Raw genomic sequence first — 26602 nt, 5'->3', positions numbered from 1 at the left:
CAACTATACATCACAGACGTGCTGTGAATTGAACCTAAACTGTGGGTCTTCACTGTGTTGAGCAATTGGAAAGTAATTGCTTATAGTCCTAATGGCATTTATGGGTTAAAAAAGGTTTTAAACAGGTTGTCCCATTAAGACAACGTATCCCTTTTTCACAGGATGGGGGAGGACAAGCATCTTATCGGCGGGGGCCTGACTACTGATTCCCCATTTGAACGGAGCAGAGGTCACGCAAGCACGCTGCCACCCCAAGGTTGATGGAGACAGTTGCGGGCTCGTACTTGGCTGACTCTGGGAGTCTCATAGAGTTGAATGGAGTTGTAGACACACATGCATGTCTGCTGCTCCTTTCAAAAAACATGGACCCCAGTTCTCGTGTTTGATGAGTGCTCCAGCAGTCGGACCCCCGCCAATCAGACACTTATCATAATGGGACAACTCCTTTATAATGCAATATACACTGGAGCTGTCACTTATATGGCAGTTACCCTGAGGACCAGGAACCTGTCAGCAATAGGTCAGGAAAGTGCTTAAAGTTTCGGGTAGAATCTATAGACTGTGAGTTGTAACTTTTAAAGAGGTTGTCTTGTTTGTAAAACATATACTCTACTAGAGAATTTTGAGTTATACCTCATTCAGGACCCCATCTATTACAGTGACCACAAAGTGCATCTCTCAGTCTGGAGGAACCAGCACATCCATGCATTACACAGATAGCTTATTGACTACAATGCTTTATTTCTCCAGTGGAGGTGCTGCAGGGGAATTGGCAACTTGCCGCTGTGTTTTCCAGCAAAAGACCACTCTGTTATCAGCTCTGGACCCTCCAATGTATACATGTAATAGTTGTGATAAAATCCACACTACATATGGAATAACCTGGAAAGACACGAGCACTTGATACCTACCTATACATGTCAGTGATGTTGGAATTTTCTCTGAGCCCAAGTTGTTTTTTCAAATTAATGTCCTGAGGTAGATTGTTTGGATCATCCAGGAACTGCATACGATTAAACAAGGGGTCACAAACTTAAATATCAATGGCTAATTTATAGTGTAAGAGATTCTCATTTTTAGTCTACTTTCACATCTGCGTTTTCTCTTTCTGCCATTGATATCCGTCATAGGATCTCAAAACCAGAGGAAAAAGCTTCAGTTTTGTCCCCATTCATTGTCAATGGGGACAAAACTGAACTGAACGGAACGGAGAGAACCAGAATGCATTCCGTTCCGTTTTATTGCGTTCCCATGACGCACATAAAAGCACTGCACGCAACGTTTTTGAGTGCGCCATGGGATGTGAAGCAAGATGGATCACAATGTTAGTCAATGGTGCCGGATCCGTTTTCTGGTGCCCATTGACTTACAATGGTTTTAGTGTCGGATCCGTCTTGGTCATTTTAGAGATAATATAACCGGATCCATTCAAAACGGATGCAGCCGGTTATATTACAATAACGGAAGCATTTTTGCTGATCCCTGACGCTGATATGATAGTCTGTTTGCTCACCCTATAAATATTCCCATTGGCCCAATGTTTGCACACGAGGGTCTGTACATTTCCTCCAACCAGGAAGGTGATGAATACGAAAAGGATGATCAACCAGGAGAAGATAAGGGAGAGATATAGCTCACTGCAACAGAATCATGTGTATTAGATTGCAAGCTCTTCAGGAGACAGCTTTGTGTAATATGCATGTTATCATACTTTATACTATAGCATTCTTCCCATTTCGTAAAATGATGGCATATCGCTAGGATATATCAACACTTTATGATCAGTGAGTGCCTCACTTCTGAGACCCTCAGAATACTCAGGATGATGGGGCTGCGGAGCCGATTTAGCCCTGCCTTGTCTTCTAAGGCTAACCTGTACGGCAGGCTCCCAGTCTACCGGCTGCGCAGGGAACTGTAGCCAACTTCATTTGCTTGAATGGGGCTGTGCTACAGTTTCCTGCACATAAGGCGACAGGTGCCGCTGTGCAGGGAAAAACAGGGAATTTGGTGCTGCAGCCCCTCATTCTCAGTATAAGGGCTTGTTCACACGACTGTTGCCCCTCCGTGCCCATGCTGTGGACCGCAAATTGCAGTCCGCAATGCACGGGCACCGGCCGTGGGGCTGCCGCATGCAGATCGCGACCCCATTTACTTGAATGGGGTCCGCCATCCGTCCGTTCCACAAAAAGATAGAGCAGGTTCTATCTTTTGCGGTATGGAGGCATGGAGCTGAACCCACGGAAGTACTCCGTAGTGCTTCTGTAGGGTTCCGTTACGCACTGCATCTTCGGAATGGGTCCGCATCTGGCCGGTGCCCAGTGTATTGCGGACCCGCCGTATGAGGGCCGCAATATGGCAACGGAGGGGCAACGGTCGTGTGAACAAGCCCTTAGTGAGGGTCTTAGAGGTCGGATCCCCACCAATCATAAAGCAAATATGCCTTTAACCATTCATAGGAATATCTTCTTGATAGTATTTAGGTCAGATCAAAGCCCCCTGGGGAAATATATTTGGACGTAATACAGCCCAAACAAGTTTACCACATGGTGCCAAAAAAATACTACTGTACCCCGAGCACATACATGTTTTCAAATAAAACCACAGTGACGGTAAGATCAGTTTAAAACAGGTGTATAAATTCAAAGTGGATTTCAGGTCAGAGAGTGACTGTGGTGATCTGTTATGTGATCACTAAAAAAGCTTCCCACATGCTCCAGGTCTGAAACTTGAGGAACATTTTAGACATTAGCAGCTTCACTACTGACTTTACTGTTAGAACGCCTTTAAGTTCAGTTGTGACTTACATTAAGAGGAATCCAGCTCCATCTCTTCTCCTCAGTCTGCTGCTCTCAGGATCCCGCAATAAGTAGAGGCCCCAAAGTCCAAAAAGTAGCCCCAGCACAGTACAAATGGCTATCAAGAGCAGGATACAGCACAGGACAATACCTACTACCCATCTGTCGATTCAGAAATAGTAGAAATGTATAATTAAAGTATTCACAGTAACTTAGAGGGGTTGTCCAGGAATACTGAAGTTTTAATGGACACCCACAGCCTCGCCTCCACTTTGGAAAGAACCATACCTGCCTGCTCTCTGCTGTTCCAGTACTATTCTCGGGCTCCCATCTGTCTATCTTCCAGGCATAGGCACATGAGCTGCTAAAGCCAACCACTGGCTTCAGCAGTGACGTATCTCTTGTGGTCACATCACTGCTGAAGCCAGTGCTTAGCTGCAGCGGAGGAAATAAACAGTCTGTGGACCAGAAGATGGACTTGTGGGAGCTGGCGCACAGGACTGGGGTATGACGGGGAGCAGGCTGCAGGTGTCCGTTAAAACCTCACACACTAATCACAGATATGCACAAAAAAGTAAAAAAAACGAAACAAAACACACCACTCCACTTCCCATTGCTTTAATTCCATGTTCATGGTTAGTGGTGAGCGGCAGGGGCTATATTCGAATTTGCGATATTTCACGAATATTTGGGAGAATATTCGTCATAAATTCGCAAAAAATTGGCCATTATTTTCTTGATTGCAAAAATCGGCAATGTAATATGCGCGTATTGCGCGCACAATACAGGCGTGGCTCACTTTTTCTACATTTTTCAAGCTGCTAGAAGTTTCCTGAGACTGGAGAAAATAGTTGGCACGGCAGAACATTAAAAATGGCTTTATATGCAGGTAGAGTGCTCCAATATATTCGCGATTGCGCAAATAAGCACTAATGATGCGAATATTTTTTGGTGCAATACGTGCAACTTCACATTTAATCAGGTCTGAGTAGATATTACTGATTGGTGCACTAAGTATTGTTGTGAACTTGTGACATCACAGCACTATGTCTGTAGCATGTATGTATGTATGGACAGCCGGACCTATCACACTACCTAACACCCTGCACTGGAACCTATCAGCTACACTATATCAGGATATAACCTACACTGACTATCTCCCACTAACTATCTGTATTATATATATAAGCTAACTATCTATCTAATGTAATGAGTGGAAAGCACAGAGCACAGCAATGACACTGCTGTCTCTGGGGAGGTTCTTATATAGTAAGGGGTAGGCAACTTTACTATTGGTTGCTAGGGATGTTGCTAAGCTCAGACAAGCCTTCTCATTGGCCCACAAGCAAGAAACAGGGAGGGATCATGGGTTCAGATGAAAAAAAATCTAGAATATTCACAAATACGAATATATAGCACTATATTCTAAATCTTCACGAATTCTCGAAGTGGCGATATTCGCGATTAAAATTCGTGATTCGAATATTTGTGGCCAACACTATTCATGGTAGTCTTTAATTAAAATGCCATTAAACAATTAAAAAGATATACTAGCAAATCTACCCTTCATCTCCTTCTTTCCTTTGATCCTGTGTGGTCTCACATGAGAAATATACAAAACAAAAAATTCTTCTAAGCCATGTTCCCCCTCATCCTCCTCTCAATCCTCTGGCTGTAAAATAACTGTCTGGAGCCATCACCCTGCCCTGTCTGCAGTATTACAAAGCCCCATGCACACAGCCCAGGGGCATAACTACCATAGCGGCAGACCATGCGACTGCTATGGGGCCCAGGGCAAGAGGGGGCCCAGTTGGGATCATCCCATCTTCTACTGCGGGTGAAAACTTGGTCAGGACACCACCCTCTAAAGCAGGGGTCTGAAACCTTTTTCAGACAGAGTGCCAATTTAAGAAAAAAAAAAATCAAAGTTGAAGCGCTCAGCGTGCCGGGCAATACAGAAAAGTCATATAACACAAACTGTATGTGACAAAAAAACTAATAATCAGTTTAACTTACCACTAAATGCGACCCTTGTTCCTGACTTTCTTTGCAAAGACGATCCAGTTTTAGTTCATATGAGGAGACTTTTAGGTCCCTCTGGCAGTCACATATAGGCTCACTATCCTCCACACCCCCTAAAGTTGTCAGAAGCTTTCTCCCTATCCCCCCCAGCAATCACATGTAGGCTCACTATCCTCCACACCCCCTAAGGGTGTCAGAAGCTTGTTCCACATTGTCCCCTAATTTTACCAAGAAGTTACAAGCAGGCTTACCATTCTCCCACCCCCCAAAGTTGTCAGAAGCTTGGCCATATTGACCCCCAATACTCCCAGCAGTCACATACAGGCTCAACATCCTCCCTCAAAAGTTGTCAGAAACTTGCTCCCCATCCCTCCAGAAATCATATGCAGGCTCGCTATCTTCCAACACCCCCAAAGTTGTCAGAAGTTCGCTCCACATTGTCCCCCCATTTCCCCAGCAGTTACATTCAGGCTCACCATTCTCCCACCCACCAAAAGTTGTCAGAACCTTTCCCCACACTGTCCCCCATAACACCCAGCAATCACATGCAGGCTCACCATCCTAAACCCATCTCCAATTTAGTCATAAAGCTTCTCCCATTCCCCAAGCTCACTATCAACCTTCCATCTGACTGCCCCAGCACATCATACCCTGCTGTCCCCTATGCCACTACTACTCCTTACCCTCTGCTGTCACCTGTGCTACTACTACTCCCATCTCCTTAACCGTCACTTGTGTCACTATTACTCCCATCCCTGTCACCTGTGTCATTAATCATATCTCTATTCTGTCAGCTGCGCCAGCAGAACAGCAGTTGAGGAACACTAGCGGTACAGCAGCCAGCCAGCGAGGTAGTGGAGTCTGAAGATGGCTGGCACGGCGTGAAGCGTGAGGGGCGGGTCTTGGTGATGGTTTCTGTATAGTGCATCAGTACTCAGCCAGCCAGCCAACCATGAGGCAGTGGAGTCTGAAGATGGATGGCACTGTGGGAAGCATGCGGGGCGGGCCAAGCAGACCCTGTGTATCGAGTCTGAATTTTTTTAAATGAAAGGTGCAGTGCATTGCGATGCAGTGTGACTGCGTGCCAGTCATATATGGCCTACGTGCCAACTCTGGCACGCATGCAGGGGGTTGCCGACCCCTGCTCTAAAGGAACAACTTTTAGCAAACGAGGCAGTGGAAAAATGGCCCAAGGGTCATTGAAAGGGGTTTAGGCGGAAACCCTTCTGTCCTGTGTGGGGGCCTAGTTTGATCTTTGCTATGGGGCCCTTACTTCTCTATGTACGCCACTTCCACAGCCGCTCACCATTTAAAAATTGAATAGATCAGCCAGAGATTAATTAGTTCTCTTCAGGATTTCTAGATCCTGCCGAAAATGCAGACAGACATGGGGGCAACTATATATTTTCTTTAATTCATTTTTAGAAATATTGTCCCTTTAAGACATCTCAGTCAGGTCCAACTGCTGAGACCACTGTTCCCCACTGATTTTAAAAAGAGTTCCCATTTGATTTGGATTAATTGGCTTTACATGTCTGTACAATTTATATTTACCTGTAGTATTCGTAGCGTTCTGCTTCATGGCCATACATTTCAATCTTTAGTTGAATGTTTAGTACCTCTCTATCTATAGGGTCAATATATCGTAGAATGGGGATTTTGCTTGCATAGGATTGAATTTCTTGTTCTGCATTATTCAAGGCAGACCTAATATCTGGAATTAGAGAAAACACAACATGAGAATGATTTTAGGATATTAAATCATACAAAAAAGCATCTGACCTCTTTAGGCCCTTTGGGTTTGCAACTTACCAGTAAAACTTTTGTCAGCCTGAGTGGTCACGAGTTTTGGCATATCGTTGGAAACTTGAAGTGCCTGAGAGGATAAGAGAATGGGAATTAATGACAAGTCAGAGAGGGGGAGGGATGAGGAAAGCAGTCGGGGCCTGCAAGGAAGATGAAAGAACGGGGATGACAGAATGACACAAATAACAAACGCAGAACACTAATAAGAAAGTAGAGAGAAGAACAGTAGAGGAGCCACCTCATGGAAAGCCACCACAGGGATAAAATAAAAAGTGAAAAGGTGAATGAATAAAAACTAATTTTCAAGAAATCTTTGGCTGTTATGGGCCTGGGTGAATTAACTGTATGTAGCACACATGTCTCTTTGATGAAAATCAATTAGAAATTCAAGAACCCTTCTTGGTTAATGTAGACGTCAGCAGTTAAGCCAAAGATTATGGCTTAGTTTAATCCATTCACACATGGGAAATCTTCCTACATCACCAATCATGAAGTATAAGGACAAATTAGAAGGTTGTAAGTGATGAAGAAAGTAGTTTAATATAGATGAAAACCAAAAGAAAGCGCTTGAGGTAGATTTCTCCATTCAGGAACTTGAAGGGGCAATTAAATTATGTTCGGGCAACTCCACCCCCGGTTCAGACGGACTCCCATATGAATTCTACATTAAATATAAGGAGATTATTCTCCCTAGATTATTTGGGGTCTTAGCTGAATCGTTGGAGGATGGGAAACTCCCAGACTCAATGATGGAAGCTGTAATAACATTAATCCCCAAAAAAAGGCAAGGACCCCACAGACCTGGGATCTTATAGACCGATTTCACTGATGAATGCAGATGTAAAGCTTTTTGCAAGGATCCTGGCCACAAGGCTCTCTAGGGTTATTCCCTCCATTGTCCATCCGGACCAGAACGGTTTAATTCAAAATAAGGGTACTCATCATAACCTCCATCGGCTCTTTGCTAATATACAGGCTCCTGGGGGAGCTGCCCGCTCCATCCTGTCACTAGATGCCTCCAAGGCCTTTGACAGAGTGGAGTGGCGTTTTTTGTGGAGGGTTCTGGCCAGGATGGGCTTTGGGGAGGGATTCATAAACATCCTTAAATTACTGTATAGATCCCCTACGGTGAAGTTGAGTCTCAATGGGATCCTGACTACTAGTTTTGATCTAAACAGAGGTACTCGACAGGACTGTCCACTATCTCCACTGTTATTTGACATTTACATCGAGCCCCTAGCTGTAGCCATTAGGCAGGATGATCAAATTAAAGGATTTGGAACATTAGGAGTGGAAGATCGTATCTCCCTATATGTGGATGATGTTCTTTTTTACATAGATCACACGGAAACAACTCTGCCAAGAATTATCCGAATGGTTAAATTATTTGGTGAGGTATCTGGTCTACATATAAACTGGTCGAAGACCAGTTTGATGCCAATAGACCCGCTACCCCAAAAGGAGTTCTTGACAACCCAGTTAGATGTTGCTGACACTCTTCAATACTTGGGCTTGATGACCAAAGGTGTGCAATGCCCCAAGGTTGAAAATTTTGTGCAACTTAATCTGACCCCATTGATAACCAAAACTAGAGCAAAAATAGGGATAGGAAAAAAGAAAAAGAAAAGGTATTAACTATATTGAGTGATTACTCAAATTCTTTATTTTTATGTATTTGTTGTATATACCAATAAAGTTGTTAAATAAAAAAAATAGAGGAAAACCAAGTACAACTCGATAGCTGGTAAAAACAACTAAAGGGGTTGTCAGGAGGAAACTTGATAACACGGGATCTGCCTACAATAAAGAAGTGATTACTTACTTACCTGTTAGATCTCACATCACCGCTCTAGTTTTCCCAGCCTGGCTGCAGCAGTGATGTCACGCCGATAATATGTGACCTCTGCAGCCAATCACTGCAGCCAGGTGAACAGATCCCGGCCAGGAGAACCGGAGCATAGATGTGGAATGTGGCAGGTAAGTAATGACCATGTAATGACCATGTTGTTATTGTAGGCAGATCCTCTGTATTGTCCTGTTTCCTCCTGAAACCAGACAGATCCTTTCAAGAAATGTATTTGCTAAGGCCTAGTGAAGTCCACAGATATGGCAAGACCTTCAATACAGCAGCATCTATTGTACTGTATGTAGTAATTCTAATTTCCTTGTAGCAAACACATATAGAAATTGCTTAGTCTTAAAGGGGTTGTATGGTCTACTCAGCTTCCAATACAGGAATTAATAGAGCTCTGGAGAACCACTTGCTACCGCATTCCCCCACAATTATCAGTAGTGGGACACCTTGCTATAAGCTCATCATCAGTGAGAACCTCCAACAAAAAGAAACTATCCAAAGCAGGCACCACCTTTAATGATCTAGAACTTTGTAATATAGGCGTCTCCATAACGTTATCTATGACCAATTTCCCTTACCATAATCCTACCTTGTACTCCACACCACCTAATGCCAGTGTGAAGGAGGAGGTGGGGAGAGGAGAGGGCTAATCCTGACTCTAGTGCTCTCCTCGGCTGCCTGGGCACTGAATGGCGGGGGGGGTGTCAACCCTTCTTTCCCTCGCTAGACTTTTGGGGACTCCTGCCTAGTGGTTGCTGGGGTGCCCTTGATGTTAAGGAAGAATGAGCAGCAGGGTGCAAGGCAGGAAAACAGGAGGTAGGTGATGATGATGATTAGGTATACAGACCACAGACCAGGCTGGCTTTGTTATATCAAAGTAATGTCTCTCCTTTACTGAATAGATGATAGGGGTCACAGTACAAATATATGCTGCAGGCACAGTCCTGAACTACAGTGTAGGCTTTTCCCATAAGGCTGCGTATATAAGGTGGCTGTTATGGTGGTAATTGACCCTGAGTCTCTGTCTTTATAGCCGCTAGCGATCTTCCCAAAATGACCAAAGGTGTGCAATGCCTCAATATTTCCCTGCACGTCCCAACTGCGGGTGCAGGCCTCGATCAGATGGTCAAGTGTAGTGAGCACCAAAAGCAAAAACCCAAACCACCGGCAGTAAAGTCTAAAGGTGGAATTGGATTACCTTTACTAACTCACGCCGAGAACTGCCCCATGGTCCTCAACTATCTGCAAAATTACATTTTTCTTTCTCTCAGAGGTTAATCCTTAGCAAAGTTGCTTTTACTGGCAGCTTCACTCACAGGAACAGGATTTTCCTGGAGCAGGGTTAGTCTTGACCTTCTTGGCAGGCGCTCACACCAAATAGATCAACACTCTAGCCTACTTATTTGCAAATTCTCCACTAGCCAAAAGAATATGGGACCAGTGCATAATCTGGCAACTAATACTAAGAAACTTTGGTAGTTAAAGGAGTTGCCTCATCATAGACAATGGGGGCATAATGCTAGGATATGCCCCCATTGTCTTATAGGTGCGAGTCCCACCGCTGGGACCTACCGTATATAGAGAACGGAGCCCTGCAAGGTGGTGGCTGGAGGACTCCAGTCCGGTCACCACCAAGCCAGCCCCCCCTTAGAAGTGAATGAGAGCATACCGCGCATGCGCGGCCCCCACTCCCATTAATTTCTATGAGGCTAACGGAATTTCAATAGAAAATTAATGGATGGCGGCTGCGCATGCACAGTGTGCCTTCCTTCACTTTCTGGGCTCCGTTGTCGATATAGGTGCGGGTACCAGCAGTGTGACCCCTACCTATAAGACAATGGGAGCATATCCTAGCTATATACCCCCATTGTCCATGATGAAACAACCTCTTTAAGGGTTTCCTACCTATACAGGGGCTTTTTGGGCTACATAGTGTGTAGATCATAGTCAGCACCACTGCAAACACCTTTACCACAGTATATTAATTTTCTTTACTGATATTGTATTGAAATTATTTAATCTTTACAAAATAGAACTACCTTCTGGAAAATCCCAGGTAGATTGACTTTTCTCACATTGACTAATTTATCCAAAGAAATAGAAGGAACCTAAAATATAAAACACATGTCAGTAGAAAGTACGTCTTAATATTTATCTATCTATCTAATTTCCATTGGTTTGATAAAAGGGTCAGTATAACAGTATGCTCACACCTGGCTCTGGTTCGGGTTCAGCTGCACATTTTGTATAATGCTGGCAGCATCGCTGCAGTCCTCACAGCTTGGCTCTGATAAAATTGCTAGTAGATTATCTTTGTGACTAATCAGCGTGGCCAAAAGTTCCCTTTCTTTTCTTTGCAGGTTCATCAGAGTCATGTTAACATCCACTACTATCTGAACTGCCCTTTCCAGATCTGTGAAGAATACAGGAGAAAAATAATATTAAGCATTTAAGTTAAAATCAAGTTTCAGGAGAACCTCTAGGCTGCGTTCTTATGTGCCAAATGGCACTGCTAGTATGCCATGCTGCCAGTTACCAGACAAAATGTTTACTGTAAATTACTGCAATTTCGCCATGGATTTTTTCACCATTCAGCAAGTGAGAATATAAACCTACAGTCGTGGCCAAAAGTTTTGAGAATTACATAAATATTGGAAATTGGAAAAGTTGCTGCTTAAGTTTTTATAATAGCAATTTGCATATACTCCAGAATGTTATGAAGAGTGATCAGATGAATTGCATAGTCCTTCTTTGCCATGAAAATTAACTTAATCCCCCAAAAAAATGTCCACTGCATTTCATTGCTGTCATTAAAGGACCTGCTGAGAACATTTCAGTAATCGTCTTGTTCACTCAGGTGAGAATGTTGACGAGCACAAGGCTGGAGATCATTATGTCAGGCTGATTGGGTAAAAATGGCAGACTTGACATGTTAAAAGGAGGGTGATGCTTGAAATCATTGTTCTTCCATTGTTAACCATGGTGACCTGCAAAGAAACGCGTGCAGCCATCATTGCGTTGCATAAAAATGGCTTCACAGGCAAGGATATTGTGGCTACTAAGATTGCACCTCAATCAACAATTTATAGGATCATCAAGAACTTCAAGGAAAGAGATTCAATTCTTGTTAAGAAGGCTTCAGGGCATCCAAGAAAGTCCAGCAAGCGCCAGGATCGTCTCCTAAAGAGGATTCAGCTGCGGGATCGGAGTGCCACCAGTGCAGAGCTTGCTCAGGAATGGCAGCAGGCAGGTGTGAGCGCATCTGCACGCACAGTGAGGCGAAGACTTTTGGAAGATGGCCTGGTGTCAAGAAGGGCAGCAAAGCAGCCACTTCTCTCCAAAAAAAACATCAGGGACAGATTGATCTTCTGCAGAAAGTATGGTGAATGGACTGCTGAGGACTGGGGCAAAGACATATTCTCCGATGAAGCCTCTTTCCGATTGTTTGGGGCATCTGGAAAAAGGCTTGTCCGGAGAAGAAAAGGTGAGCGCTACCATCAGTCCTGTGTCATGCCAACAGTAAAGCATACTGAGACCATTCATGTGTGGGGTTGCTTCTCATCCAAGGGAGTGGGCTCACTCACAATTTTGCCCAAAAACACAGCCATGAATAAAGAATGGTACCAAAACACCCTCCAACAGCAACTTCTTCCAACAATCCAACAACAGTTTGGTGAAGAACAATGCATTTTCCAGCACGATGGAGCACCGTGCCATAAGGCAAAAGTGATAACTAAGTGGCTCGGGGACCAAAACATTGACATTTTGGGTCCATGGCCTGGAAACTCCCCAGATCTTAATCCCATTGAGAACTTGTGGTCAATCCTCAAGAGGCGGGTGGACAAACAAAAACCCACTAATTATGACAAACTCCAAGAAGTGATTATGAAAGAATGGGTTGCTATCAGTCAGGAATTGGCCCAGAAGTTGATTGAGAGCATGCCCAGTCGAATTGCAGAGGTCCTGAAAAAGAAGGGCCAACACTGCAAATACTGACTCTTTGCATAAATGTCATGTAATTGTCGATAAAAGCCTTTGAAACGTATGAAGTGCGTTTAATTATATTTTACTACATCACAGAAACAACTGAAACAAAGATCTAAAAGCAGTTTAGCAGAAAACTTTGTGAAAACTAATATTTGTGTCATTCTCAAAACTTTTGGCCACGACTGTAGATATGCACCTGTAACTATGGAAAGAAACTGGCTATGAAACTTAGTAAAGAATAATAGCTGCTCATAGGCAAGACATCTAGGCATTTAGGTTATGAAATAAATCCAAGTATTGGTATTAAAAGTATTGCTCAAGTACATATAGAGCTTTTTGTCGTTCCTTTATTTATCCATCCAGAAATTAAGCAAATACTCGGCCAACGTTTTGGTCCAATCCTTGGACCTTGTTCACAGCCTACATAAACATGCAAAGAAGGAAATATGATAGAGAACCTGTGTATTGTATGAGACATACAAGTTAGGTCCAGAAATATTTGGACAGTGACACAAGTTTTGGCATTTTAGCTGTTTACCAAACTATATCCAAGATATAGTTAATCAATATAGGCTTTAATTTGAGGGTATTCACATCCTAACTGGAAGAAGGGCTTAGGAATTACAGGCCTTTAATATGTCACTGCCTCTTTTTCATGGTATCTGGACAATTATCTATAAAGCTATTTAATAGGCTGCATGAGCTATTCCCTCATGAATCCATCATCAGTTAAGCAGGTAAAAGGTCTGGAGTTGACTCCAGACTTGGCATTTGCATTTGGTTAATGTGAACCCACAACATGCGGTCTCAGTGAAAGTGAAACAGACCATCATTAGGCTGAAAAAAAAAGAAATCCATCAGATAGTGGAAATGGTAGGAGTGGCCAAATCAACAGTTTGGTACATTCTGGTAAAAAAAAAAAGAAGCTCACTAGGGAGCTTGGGAACTCAAAAAGGCCTGGACATCCATGCAGTATCCTTTCCATAGTGTATCTATCTACCATAAAGAGAAGACTTCATGAGAGCAATATAGAGGGTTCACCACAAGGTGCAAGCCATTAGTCAGCCTCAAAAATAGAAAGGCCAGATTAGATTTTGCCAAAAACATCTAAAGAATCCAGCGCAGTTCTGGAACAGTATTCTTTGGACAGATGAAACAAAGATCAACCTGTGCTAGAGTCATGGGAAGAAGAAAGTATATGGAAGGCTTTGAACGGCTCATGATTCAAAGCACACCACCTCCTCCTGAGCTCTGTACAGATCACAGAGTATGCCTAGAAAGCTCTACCATAGAGGTCAATAAGTCTCCTCCTGTCTATTGTGTCTATGGCCCGTGATGGCTGCTGTAAAGCATATCTCTAAATGCTGTTAACACCTCCGCTCTCATAATCATGTTCAGGAAACAGAATAAAAAATAAAGTATCAGTTAATAAATGCAGATTAGAAAAATCCTTTGATAGGATTTACTATTCCTGCGCTGGATTGCGTTCAGTGCACATAAGACATTGTAGTACGAGGTGATCAATGAAGAAGTGAATGGTGCAGGGTGCATTTACCTCTTGTTGTCTGGAGCCCGTCTTCTATGAGAGGGCGAATCTCGTTATTCAGCCTGGCATTCACAGTCTCATTCACAGCTGGAGTGAAGCCTATATGGACACCACACGGAGAAGAACATAATCAGATCTCATGCATTCTTCTAACATATGATGAGTTGGAGACTTCAAAACCAAGCAGATCAGTGTCTGTGATCCTGGTTACAAATGGCTAATTGCTGCATCACAGCTAGAGATAAGTAATACATTTGTAGCTGGTGACTCCTTTGAGTGGGACAACATTTCAGTAATTGCTCTTTACAAAGCACGGCGCGATTAGAAGCTCACACAATACTGAGCATTCTTCATATATGACCGCTTGAACAAGAAACGTCAGAGATAGGAAAACAGCCACATTATTCTGGGAAGAATGATTTGCTAACGTCAATCAACAGCATTAAAAGTGTTCTGTTTTTTTTTTTAAATAGAAACAGCGCCACTCAGGCCCATTGGCTGTGTTTGGTATTGCAGCTCAGTCCCATTCACTTGAAATGAGGAGGAGCTGCAAAACGAAACATAGATCATGGGCAAGAGTGATATTGTTTCTAGCAGAAAAATGTCATACCCTTTTTTTCTGTCCTAATATATCCCCCCTTAATGAAGTTAATCTATTAAAATTGATTCATTTTCCACAGAAAATTGGCCTGACATTTGCCCTGTGTAAAACCGCCATTGGTATATGTAGTACAAGGCTTCAGAAGAACCACACTTTATTGATTAGGCAGAGTTATTTAGGCAACTGTTTGGAGGTATTATATAAGCACCATGCGGCTATGTTCTTTGGTCACTGTATGATATAAATTTTGGTACTATAGGTACATAGTAAGGGAGGGTCAGCCCTTGTGTACAGTATATCAGTTCCTCAATAGCATTGAAGTTTACGCATTATGATTAATCCCCTAAAATAATATTGCAATCTGAAGTCCTCACATTAGAATCTGGCGCAGTCTGTTAATAAGACAAAACACAAAAATGATAAACACATCCTGCACAACATGGTAAAGAGATACACGGATGTACATGGCCATAATCAAAGAGAAAAACCCAGAAGACAGTAGCACTATCAAGGCACCGAATGCAAAATCTTTATATAAACTAATACCACATCTCATATGCTAAATATTAGCTTCTTAGCAAATATATTTTCTATGGTCACCTTGCCGCTGTGGGTGGGCACATATATATTTGAAACAATGTGTTAAAAATAGAGACGAGCGAAGTTTTGGAAAATTCGATTTGGCTGCTTTGCCGAATCTTACAAAAAAATTGCTTCGATAGCGCACCTAAGATGCTGCGATCATACATAATTGTGGCATCTGAGAGTAATAATACAGTGTAAAATTAACCTTAAAAAATTTAATCATACTTACCGTCTCCATTTGCTTGCAACAGGCCGCCCGCCGCCATCTTGCTTAAAGATCTTGCGCGGCCTGAGGCGGCGTGGTGACATCATACATCACCATGCACGGGATTTCGGCCGAGATCTTCAAGTAAGATGGCGGCACCCAGCCCGTCGCGAGCAAATGGAGGAGGTAAGTATGTTGTTTTTTTGTTTTTATACACTATTTCAGGTTAAATCGTTCGCTACCACGAGGCACGAAGAAATTCAGCTTTGCTGCAAATTGAATTTATCCTGAAATTCAGATCGAATTCCACTTTGTTGGATTCGATTCGCTCACCTCTAGTCAAAAACCCTCAGGACTGCAAGGAAGTCAAATTGCAGAAACTTGTCCTATAGAGCATGTCAACAGAATACAGGCTGCTGTAATTACATGACGTCATACAGGGTCAAGGAAAGTAGCACTGCATACCTAGGCATATAAGCCTTTGAGGAGTCTGGCAAGGATGTTTGCCTGCCCCTATGGGAGCTGTAATGGTTGCTTTCTGCAAGCATAGGAAAGACTACATAGCTAAAATAAAAGCCTGAAATGTAACAACTTGACAGTAGAGGACAACCCAAGGGCTTGTAGATTGAAATACTCTTTAATATACTGATGTGTGTGTCCTGCTCTTCAACTTGTACTTTCTGCTTTTCCTAAATACTTTGATTGTTTTCTTTTGGCTTTCTTTTGTGATGTTTAGCCAGGGATTCATATCTGTTGGCTGAGCCAATTTGTTGTCCTCGGATATATTACAGACCGTGTGTGCTCACTTAACTGAATTATCTTGTTTCTATACATGAGGTCTAATTATATGGGTTAATAGGCCATAGATGTGCAATCTATATCCATTTCATTTTAAGCCAGTTTAATTGTTTTCTGTAGTGATTGTTGTATGCAGGTTATCTGCTCCACTGCTAGATTATATTACTGGGCATTACACCATGGTAGATTGCAAATGCGTTAGTACGGTAATAATCTAATCAATGGGTATCCTGTTGGATACAGGCGGGGGTGATGAAAGGAGTAGAAAAAGGGCAATTGGGTTTATCCCCTCAAATCCATCTTGTAAGTTCTAGCAGTAGTCCACCGTTGGAGTGTATGACTTGTTTCTCCCAATGTTTGCAGAAGTGACATGTATGTGACCACTGCAGCCAATCACTGTTCTCAGCCATATATTGCTAAGGACAGTGATTGGCTGCAGCAGTGATGTGATGTATACCTCATTGTCAGTGCTTCAGTCTGTAAACAAACACTGGGAGAAGTGCCGGAAAGGCGAGAGAATGGACAGAGAGGTGAGTATGTAATGGTTGTTTTTTTCACAACATTTGGGGCATTGGTATATTTTCTAATTATCTCAGACAAACCCTTTTAATAAGGTCATTTTAATATATTGCAAGGGCATTGTGCACTGGAATGTTTGCTGGAGCTTCTCTTGTGGTTTTATGCTCACTGCTTAAAGGGGTTGTCTCATTAAAGAGTAGCAGACTCTCCCTGCCCTCCTGCAGCTGATTGACAGCTTTCTTCCTATTGTTGTGCATAGGGAGAAAGTTGTCAAATCGGCAGTGCGTGGTGGCGAAAGGCGTCAGCTCATGAATATCAAGGACTCCAACAGAGTGCACGCATCATTGAGATTACTTGTGTGAGATTACAGTGATATTATGGAAACTACAAGTGACAAACAAGTGACAGCCTACCATAATGAGGACTTCTGTCATTACTTCAGGTAGGGCAGCATAAACCATTTAAAGGAACTGATCCACTATGTTATGCCTAGTGGGGACTAATAGGTGACAAACAACTCCAAAGAGAACTTCTGAGGAGCAGCTCAAGTCTCATATGGAATGGGGTCCACCTGCAGATTACTCTTTTGCTATGTGCTGACCCATGAGTTGTCTCACAGTAGATTACTATGGGTCTTCTCATGGCCGCAATCACTATGACAGGATGTGTTACAAAAAGCAAAAGAACCAGTCTTGAAAAGAGCGGGCTTGGAGACAGACCCTTTACATAAAGTTGGGCTTCATTTTCACTTTACTGTGAGCTTTGATTTTTTTATGTATGTTTTTGGATATACTTTCATCTTAGATGGTAGTGATGGAGTCTATGTGTGGGTGTTAAGGTAGGTGTGTACCCAGGTGTGAGGTAAATAATTAAATTGCATATATTTTGTAGATAGACTATTATGCTTACTCTGTAAATCAGCAAAAACTCTGGATTTCGGGATCGAATAGTCTGAAACCACTTTATTGATGGCCTAAAATAAAGAGAAACATTTACAAGACATTACTCATTTCATTCTGGTACACATGCCTCCTGTTGTGTTGACCCCATATCCCCCAACAACTTTAGACAACAGAATTATATTTTTTTTTGTAAAGAAATCAATTTCCTTTGTTCCATGCCGTCTGAAGCTCATATAGGTAATGGCACCTTGAGGTTGCAGGCAGATCAACACTGTACAATAATGGCTAATGACCTGCTAATTAGAACTGTGACTTCCATTTTCTAGGTTGTGTGGGTGAAGCACAACTACAAATAGGACAAACCTCCAAACATCTAATGTGCCAAGAAGTTGTTCATGGTTCTAAATAGGGCAGTTCTGTAGCTTCACTGTGGAAACCTAATCCTCACAACATCTGACATTAGTGAACATAAAGAGGCCCATTAGTTCTACCTGCTTATGATTTTGGCAGAGTGATTGTTCTTAGTAGGGCTAGCAAAGTTCCTATGGTGCTTCAGACATATTCCAGAAGTATACAGTGACAAATCATAGGGAAGGGAATTTTACTAGCATTTCCTATGCCAGTCTTGATCTAGTTTGAGCTGGGCAGACTAGATGGAGCAGGTGGTCTTTTTCTGCCATAAATTTTTTATGTTTCTATGGCCTGAGATGCTCATATTTTAATAAAAGGTGAAGGCCTCAATAAAATAGATACAATTCTGACCCTCCTCCCTCTATGCTAGCTATGAGCCAATTTTTGGCATAAATTATAATAAATTTGCTGGGTCACAGGAGGCCATGTCTCCTCTTGCTAAGCCCCATATGCCACTTGAACTTTTTTGGAAAGCATAGCGTAAAACCCCAAAAAGGTCATATAATTTTTTTAACAAAGGGTGACTTTTTTTATGCCAATTTTGTGGCGCACAAGACTAGATAAATTTACCCCATAGACTTATGTGGGGAGTAATATATCTTCATGTCCGGCCACCAGGTTGGCTTCAGAAAAGAAATAGGAATATTAACCCCTTACATGTTTGCTTTTCATTCATGGTGCCCAAGGCAGGAAATTCCGAATGTAGCCCCACCCACCCTCAATCAAGTTCAGCATGATAGCTGACAGCATCATTAAGGGGGTTGTCTAATGAAGAAAACCCTATTGAGTCATAGAAAGTGGCATTTGTTCTGTAAAACTTGACAGTATTATACATTTTTGTGATAGCTAATATATTCAGAACAAGGCATAGTGAAGTAGTAGAAGAAGAAGAAATGGCAGTGGATGGAGTACAATAAGTAACTCAATATGGCTGTTCTCACTAATATGGGGCACTGGGTCATCTGGAAATGAATGCAAAAACAATTATGCAGCAACCTCCATATGCAACATGCATATATCAAGGGGAGAAAAACAGAACTGGATCGCACATTCACATGCTATGCCTAGAGCTAATCAAACTCACTTCTCAGCGCAATATTAAGTGCACAGCCCCCTATACTACATGCTGTACAAGAGGCATTAGTGTACATTTTGATCAAAAGGCATAAGCCCACTCACCACGCCAAGGTTGCATCTTTGAGTGGGACCTACTCTGACAAAAAGGCGCAGCACACTGCGGTGACAAAGCGGCACTGCCCTAGTAGGCAGCGGGACCCAGGAGTCAAACAGCAACCCTGCTGTCCGACAATGCAACATCCTACTGCAATGCAGTGGTTCACAGTAAAAAGGCATGTAAAGCTGTGCTTTCATGTAATATATGTATTTCATGTATTTGTGCTAACCAAGGAGTTAATAGGCTGTATTTACATCCATCACTAGATGGGACTGTTCATTCCCTCTTTATATAGAGAGTAGGGGTGAGCCCAGTGTTCATTTTAGTGTGTGTGAGTCTAAGGGCAGAGAGCAGAGTACATGTTAAAAATCTGATCTGAAAGCCAGCCCCGGATTAGGTGCCAGCCTTGGCAAGGCAAGAGAAAGACCAGGAAAGAGCCCAAAAAGCAGCCCAGATGTAAAAGAGAAGGTGTAGAGAGAGTTTCTTTGGAGTATTGCTGTCTGAAAAGGACGACTGAGTCTCCATAGCCACATGTCAAGGAGCTTAAAGTCTTAAAGTTCCTGGGCACTAGTGTTGATTGCGAATATTCTAATCGCAAATTTTTATTGCGAATATCGCCACTTTGAGAATTTGCGAAGATATACAGTAGAATATAGTGCTATATATTTGTGATTGCAAATATTCTAGATTTTTTTTCTATCAGTAACCTCCCCTCTTGCTTGTGGGCCAATGAGAAGGCTGCAATGTCTTTGTCGGAGCTTAGCAACATCCCTAGCAACCAATAGGAAAGTTGCCTGCCCCTTACTATATAAGAACCTCCCCAGCAGCCATTTTCTGCTGTTTTCTTGCAGTTCTGAGACAGAGAGCAGTGACATTGCTGTGCTCTGTGCTTTCATCTGGATCATATTCCTTATCCAATTACATCAGATAGTTAGTTAGCTCATATATATAATACAGATAGTTAGTGTAAGACAGTCAGTGTAGGTTAGATAGTGATAGAGTGTAGCTGATAGGTTCCAGTGCAGGGTGTTATGTAGTGCGGTAGGAATTACTGTTTCTCTGCTGTCCATACATACATGCTACAGACATAGTGCTGTGATGTCACAACAATACTTAGTGCACCAATCAGTAATATCTACTCAGACCTGATAACATGTGAAGTTGCATGTATTGCGCCAAAAATATGCGCATTATTAGTGCCGATTTGCGTAATAGTGAAAATAATGACGAGATCACGAATTCTAAAATTCGAGAATTTATTGTGAATATTATGCGAAAAATTTCATGAAATATCACGAAAACTAATATTGCCTATGCCGCTCATCTTTTTCTTTGATCTCATTGACCCACAAGAAAGAAGCAGGGAGGAATCATGTTTTCAGATGTGAAAAAATGACAAATATTCGATATAGCGAATATATAGCACTATATTTAAAATATTCGCAAATTAGCGAAGTTGCAATATTCGCAATAAATATTCGCTATTCGAATATTCGCGCTCAACACTACCAGCCAGCCCTGTGATGTCACAGCCCTATAAATAGCCTCAGCCATCTTGGATTCAGCCATTTTCCAGTGAACTTAGTGCAGGGAAAGAAGTCAGCAGGCACTAGGGACAGTGCTACAAAAGACTTGAAGTTCAGGGAAAGAGCATTGGAAGTGTAGGGAAAGGATAGGGAGGAATCATTCCACAGTATTGAAGCAGAACAGGGTTCAATAGGGGTGTGTACTGCCTGGGTAATAGGAACAATCCTATTATACCTTTCTGCACTGACTGGTAATCCAAATTGCAATTATACTGCTGCTCATTTCAGGTTTGCAATAGATAATACCTCTGTAATTCCAGCAAACTGTTCTTGTTATTGGGGTCTTATTAGCTCTTCTGCGGTGCAGTTATTTAAATGTTCTAAAGCCTTTTTTTGGCGTGTATTAGTGGAGAAAAAAAAAGGGGCTTATTAGCCGTTGTGTGTTGAAGTGAGAAAATTGCAGCGCTTTTTGGAATGTATTAGTGGCAAAAAAAAATATTATTTGCTGTTCTCGGCCACAGTTATATGTTCTGAAGCCTCTTTTTGGGGTGTATTAGTGGGGAAAAAGAAAACGTGCTTATTAGCTGTTGTGTGGTGAAGTGAGAAAATTACAGCCCTTTTTGGCGTGTATTAGTGTCAAAAAAAACTTTTTTTGCCGTTCACGGCCGCAGTTATATGTTCTAAAGCCTTTTTTTTGGCGTGTATTATTGGGGGAAAAACAGGGGCTTATTAGCTGTTGTGTGGTGAAGTAAGAAAATGACAGCCCTTTTTGGAGTGTATTAGTGGCAACTTAATTTGCCGTTCACGGCTGCAGTTATATGTTCTGAAGCCTCTTTTTGGGGTGTATTAGTGGGGGAAAAGAAAAAGGGCTTAATAGCCGTTATGTGGTGAAGTGAGAAAATTAAAGCCCTTTTTGGCGTGTATTAGTGGCAATAAAAAAATATTTGCCATTCACGGCTGCAGTTATATGTTCTAAAGCCTTTTTTTGTCGTGTATTAGTGGGGGGAAAAAAGGGAGGAAGGAAAAATGAGACGCACAACGGATCCTGTCTGTGTAGCAGCTGTAAGGCCTGTATGGTCCCATCAGAATTGGCTTATGATTTGGTAGCCAAAAGCAGGAGTCAGTACAAAACACGGAAGACATGCAAATATTCCATTCACGTGTCATCTCTGTTTTGGATTCACTCCGTTTTTTTTTTGCATTAGCAATACTGATTGATTACTGACCAAATGCTAACCGAGTGAAGGCGGATGCTCAACAGACAGGATCCGTTTTTTGGGGGTTATTGTTCTGACGAATCAGAGGAAGGGCAAAATAATCAGTGACGTCAACACAAACCTACTGCTGACCCCCTCTCCAATCTGTCAGGGGCTCTACTTGTATAAGTGTATAATAGAACAGGTTCTGTAGTTATCTATGTGGAATCAGCTGACGACGGTGTAAAAGGAGTACGCTTCTTCACGCTACAGTAGGATCTTGGGCCTCTGCACGATTCTTTATACCTGGTGCTAACATTGACCTGTAAGGCTGAGTTCACAATTGAGTTATTTGGTCAGTTTTGGCCCCATAACTTCCTAAATAAGTGAAGTGTGCAGTGATTCTAAGAGCGACACCTTCATCTGCATGTCATACTGATTCACAGTATTGTTTCACTACCACAGCAGACTCCCTATGCGTGTTACTGCAAGGCACAGTGTTCTACACCACTATACAGGCTCTCTGCAGCCAGGAAATAGCCGTTTTTTAACACGATTTGCTACGAATTAATTCGGATCGAATTGAAACTTTTCGGAAAATTCGGCAAACCGACCGAATCAAATTTTTGAGAAATGTGCTCATCTCTACTCAGAAGTGTTCCTATGGGAGATTGGTAATATTGGTAATGCTCCCCAGAGGGCACTGTTAATAATACCCACTGGACTTTGGTGGTAGTTATTTCTACACAGGACTAATAATGTTTTCCACTGGAAACTGCTATGACCTCATTTCCACATGAACTTATGACACAGTCTAGGGATGACTTCTAGTAATGGTTCATACAAGAAACCTGCAATGGTTCCCACATGAGATAGGTAGTTTCCTTCTAGGGACATAGGGACAGTCAATGGTTCCCACATGAGATAGGTAGTTTCCTTCTAGGGACATAGGGACAGTCAATGGTTCCCACATGAGACGGGTAATATTTACTTCTAGGGACAGTTAATGGTTCTCACAGAAACAAATAATCATTCTCATAGGAATTAGTATGGTTCCTGCAGAAAGTAACTGGTAATCGCCCCCACATGATACTGGTAATGATTCCCACAGAAGACTAGTATGGTTCCCCTGCTGTAAACTGCTAATGTTACCCTACTGGGGAGGTGAGGACTAGTAATAATTGGTAACTGCCAATGATTTCCACGAGAACGTGTATAGGACCTGAGTAATAGCCGTTGTATGACATAATGATTGCCACATAGGAGTAATGTTGAAAACAGTAATATAATAATACTGGTTTTTCTGGATCAATACCATATGTGACAGAGGTGTACCTTGAAAGTCGTGAGCCTTAATGCAAAACCTCACCCTATTACCTCCCTCCTTCCATTTATTATCCTGATGTCTTATGTAGTAGAGTAGCATTTCACCTGCCCTGTGCTCCGGGGTCCGGGTGTGACTACTACCTCTGACCTCCCTATTGGTACCGTCCTATTGACAACAGGTAATGCTGACTTCACATCTCTCTTTTTAATCAGAGCACAATGAAGGGTGTGACAAGGGTGATGCAATGCTTTTATGACAATGGGACAAATGCGGTTACACGTGATATGCCTTTCTCTAATCTCATGTACTTAATCTGTAATTGTAAAAAAATGGTTGCGTTCATGACCATCTGATATTGTTAGTTCTCGTCTGTCATTTAGAATTGTCATAATTACAGTATTATCTTGACATTCTTTTATAGACAGAAGAAGCCACATCCCAATGTTTAAGGGACAATGACCTCAATTTATCAGTGCACAGAAGTTTTAGTCAGAGTGGAGGCCTAGCCAGTAATATAAAGTCCATACTCATGTAAAGTATAGGAATATGAAAGCCAACGTACAATAAACCTGCACTTAAAAACTTTCCCACTCACAATCAATCAGCCTTTGAATAATGTAACCAAGAGAAAATCCTCGCCCAAGAGAGAAACCTCACCCGTATTACGTGTCTCGGGTTCCGAAGGGGAGCACTCTGGAGTTTGGTTAAGTTAGACACATTTAGGACTTTACTAATTTAGCTTTATTTGACCAGCTATTTTGGCCTTAAAGGAGTTAAAAACGTATTTCTGACTAGTGGTGATGCGTGAATATCCGAAAATACGATTCGGGTCTGATCCTGAATCGAAAGTGCTTCAGATGACCTGACAAGTTATGGATGATATTCTCTCTCTCTCTCTCTCTCTCTCTCTCTCGTCTTCTAATTGTACAGAATCCATTTTTTTTGAATTTTTATTGTAAAGAATCAATTCACTCATCACTATTTGTGACCTTTTCACAGAATAGGTTACAAAGGTCAGACCGATGGGGCTGTGACCACTAGGACATCGAGCAATCTGATAGTGGAGGGTCCACAAGTTCCCTCTCTGAAGTCAGTCCACCTCTCCATTCACTTCTTTGGGATTATCTCAGTCTGGAGCGGTGCCCCAACATGTACACAAGGGACTCGAGGACCCTCTATTTTTGGGATGTATTTTTCAATGGTACCCTTACGATCATGGATCGTTTTATGTTTTACTAATTTGCACAATAAAAATTATATTTTTAAGTTAAAAATCATTCAGCTGTATGTCGCCATTACTTTTTTTCACCATCAATGTAGCTTACCAGGGGCTTATTAAAACAAGTTGTAGTTTTCATTGGCACCATTTTGGGGTACATTCATGTGACTTATTGATGAACTGTTCCGACTTAGTTTTTTCCCCCTGGTATTCATGGTGTAGGTTTTTCCACATAATATATTCTACAGTTTTCAAACCAGCACCTGAGTGAATACTTTTGTAATTGCATGTAATTAAACATTTATTATAGCTACTAAGTTGTTCAGTGAAATCTATCTGTCACGAGGGTGTCAAGAGCCACGCCTGACTCCGTTATACCCGGGGTCAGGAAGTCGCAGCGGGTGGCTGCGCGCTCTATGTCTAAAGACAGTGCTGTTTATTAATGGTAGCTTTCTGGGTTTGCCTTGCAATCCTTTTTGGCTCACTCAGGGATCCGTAGAGTCTCCTCCTCAGCTGTTTCTTGTCCAGCAATCCCAACCTCCTTATATTCCCATCTCCCACTTCTCTGGTTGCCAGATATAGAGCTTCCTGCCTGGACTTCTATACTGACCCACTGGAGCTGTGTAGCTGTGTTCCCTGGTTGTCGTTCCAGAACGTTACCCTCCGGATCCCTGTGGGCCTTGGTGGTCTGCTGTTGTCGCCCACCTGGGATTATATGTTTGTCTGTATTGTCTGTCCTCTCCTTGGTGTTTTCCTCTTAGTGTCAGTGGTGCGGACTAGTGATCCCACCGCCCCGTTCACTACATAGGGCTCATCTTAGGGAAAGCCAGGGTTTAGGCACGTGATCGGCGTACGGGTGAGGAACCCGTCTAGGAACGTCAGGGCAGTCAGGTGCCAGCCGCAAGGTGAGTCAGGGGTCACCATCTTTCCCTCTCCCTTGGACAGGGCCTTCCCATTTCCCTCCCTTTGCGTGACGCCGGTCATTACACTATCTGTATAGCGCCACCTGCTGTTTGCTCTTTTTGTAATTTCTCAGTCCTGCTCACTGAGACAAAAGCACATGTTCAGCTTCATCCTTCAACTGCCAGCATCTGCAGCAGAAAGGACACACTCCTGAGAAAGTGCACGCCACCTCAGCTTGTAATAAATCTAGCAGAAGAATTGGATCAATAAATGGTGAGATCTCTGAATCCATGTGAGGTACATGGCTGGTTCTAGCTTTGTTAGAAAAAGGTTATGTTAATTTTTTTACATTATTAGTAGGATAACCCCTTTAAATAACATGGAAAATTTATAGTATGGGTCTTTACAGTTATGGAAATACCATTTATGTACACTTTTTAAAATATATTTAAACTTCCATAAAAAAATTGAATTCTATATAACAATTTTATTCAACTTTTTACTTCTTCTTTTGTTTACATGTGATCAGTAATATAATACACTGCAATTATTCTGTCCTGTAGTTCATTATGTCTGTTAGTTTAATAGGCTTACACATATAGCGGATTTTGGAACCTTCTTTAGGCCCACCAGCTTCCATAGTAGCTAACCCATTAGATCATGTCTCAGGGACACCAATGTGGTAACAGTTGGAACCTCCTTCCACTACTTATGTTACAGCTCTGCTCACTGGTCCCAGTCCCCAGGTTCCAGGTGGTGCAGACTCGCCTCCTGGTCTTATTAAAGTGGTTAGCACTGGTGCCTTGCAGAGCAAATTCGACCAAGGACAACGTCCGCATGGAGTTTGTAGGTTCTCCCCGTTTTTGAGTGGGTTTCCTCCCACACTTCAAAGACATACCGATAGGGACCTTAGATTGTGAGCTCCATTGGGGACAGCGAGTGATGCTAATGTCTGTAAGTCACTGCGAAATATATAGCAGTGCTATCTATATAAGTGCATATAATAAATACATAAATTAAGGCTTTCTTCTGGATCCTAGGACAGTGACACTCTTAAAGTCACACTCCTTCGAAGGTTATACTTGGGGGAGAGTGCGCACAGTAAACTGCAGTGATGGAAGGTTCATAGAGATTTTGTAGCTGTGGCCTACGGTAAAGCGTCAGGATTGATGTGCCCCACCGGAACATTTACTGTGACCTCCTGTCATAATGTAACACGTCTGTG

General features: G+C 42.3%; 1 protein-coding gene across 3 annotated transcripts in view; it reads right to left on the bottom strand.

The window, feature by feature from the left end:
- PROM2 (prominin 2) overlaps positions 1-26602 on the bottom strand; it is a 76286-nt gene that overhangs the window by 33335 nt on the left and 16349 nt on the right. For 2 of the 3 annotated variants that reach the window (XM_040414472.1, XM_040414471.1), the window contains exons 5-13: positions 17629-17692; positions 14021-14110; positions 10692-10891; positions 10518-10586; positions 6630-6693; positions 6372-6531; positions 2805-2957; positions 1514-1637; positions 912-1003 (exon numbers count right to left, since the gene is read on the bottom strand). In XM_040414472.1, coding sequence (XP_040270406.1) covers positions 912-1003; positions 1514-1637; positions 2805-2957; positions 6372-6531; positions 6630-6693; positions 10518-10586; positions 10692-10891; positions 14021-14110; positions 17629-17692 — 1016 coding nt within the window. The remainder of the gene's footprint in view (positions 1-911; positions 1004-1513; positions 1638-2804; positions 2958-6371; positions 6532-6629; positions 6694-10517; positions 10587-10691; positions 10892-14020; positions 14111-17628; positions 17693-26602) is intronic. The other variant, XM_040414473.1, reaches the window with a different exon arrangement.

Source organism: Bufo bufo, chromosome 1 (assembly GCF_905171765.1).
Source record: "Bufo bufo chromosome 1, aBufBuf1.1, whole genome shotgun sequence".
NCBI lineage: Eukaryota > Metazoa > Chordata > Amphibia > Anura > Bufonidae > Bufo > Bufo bufo.
The sequence above is the reverse complement of the archived record's forward strand: the minus strand, read 5'-3'. Positions and strand labels throughout refer to the sequence as shown.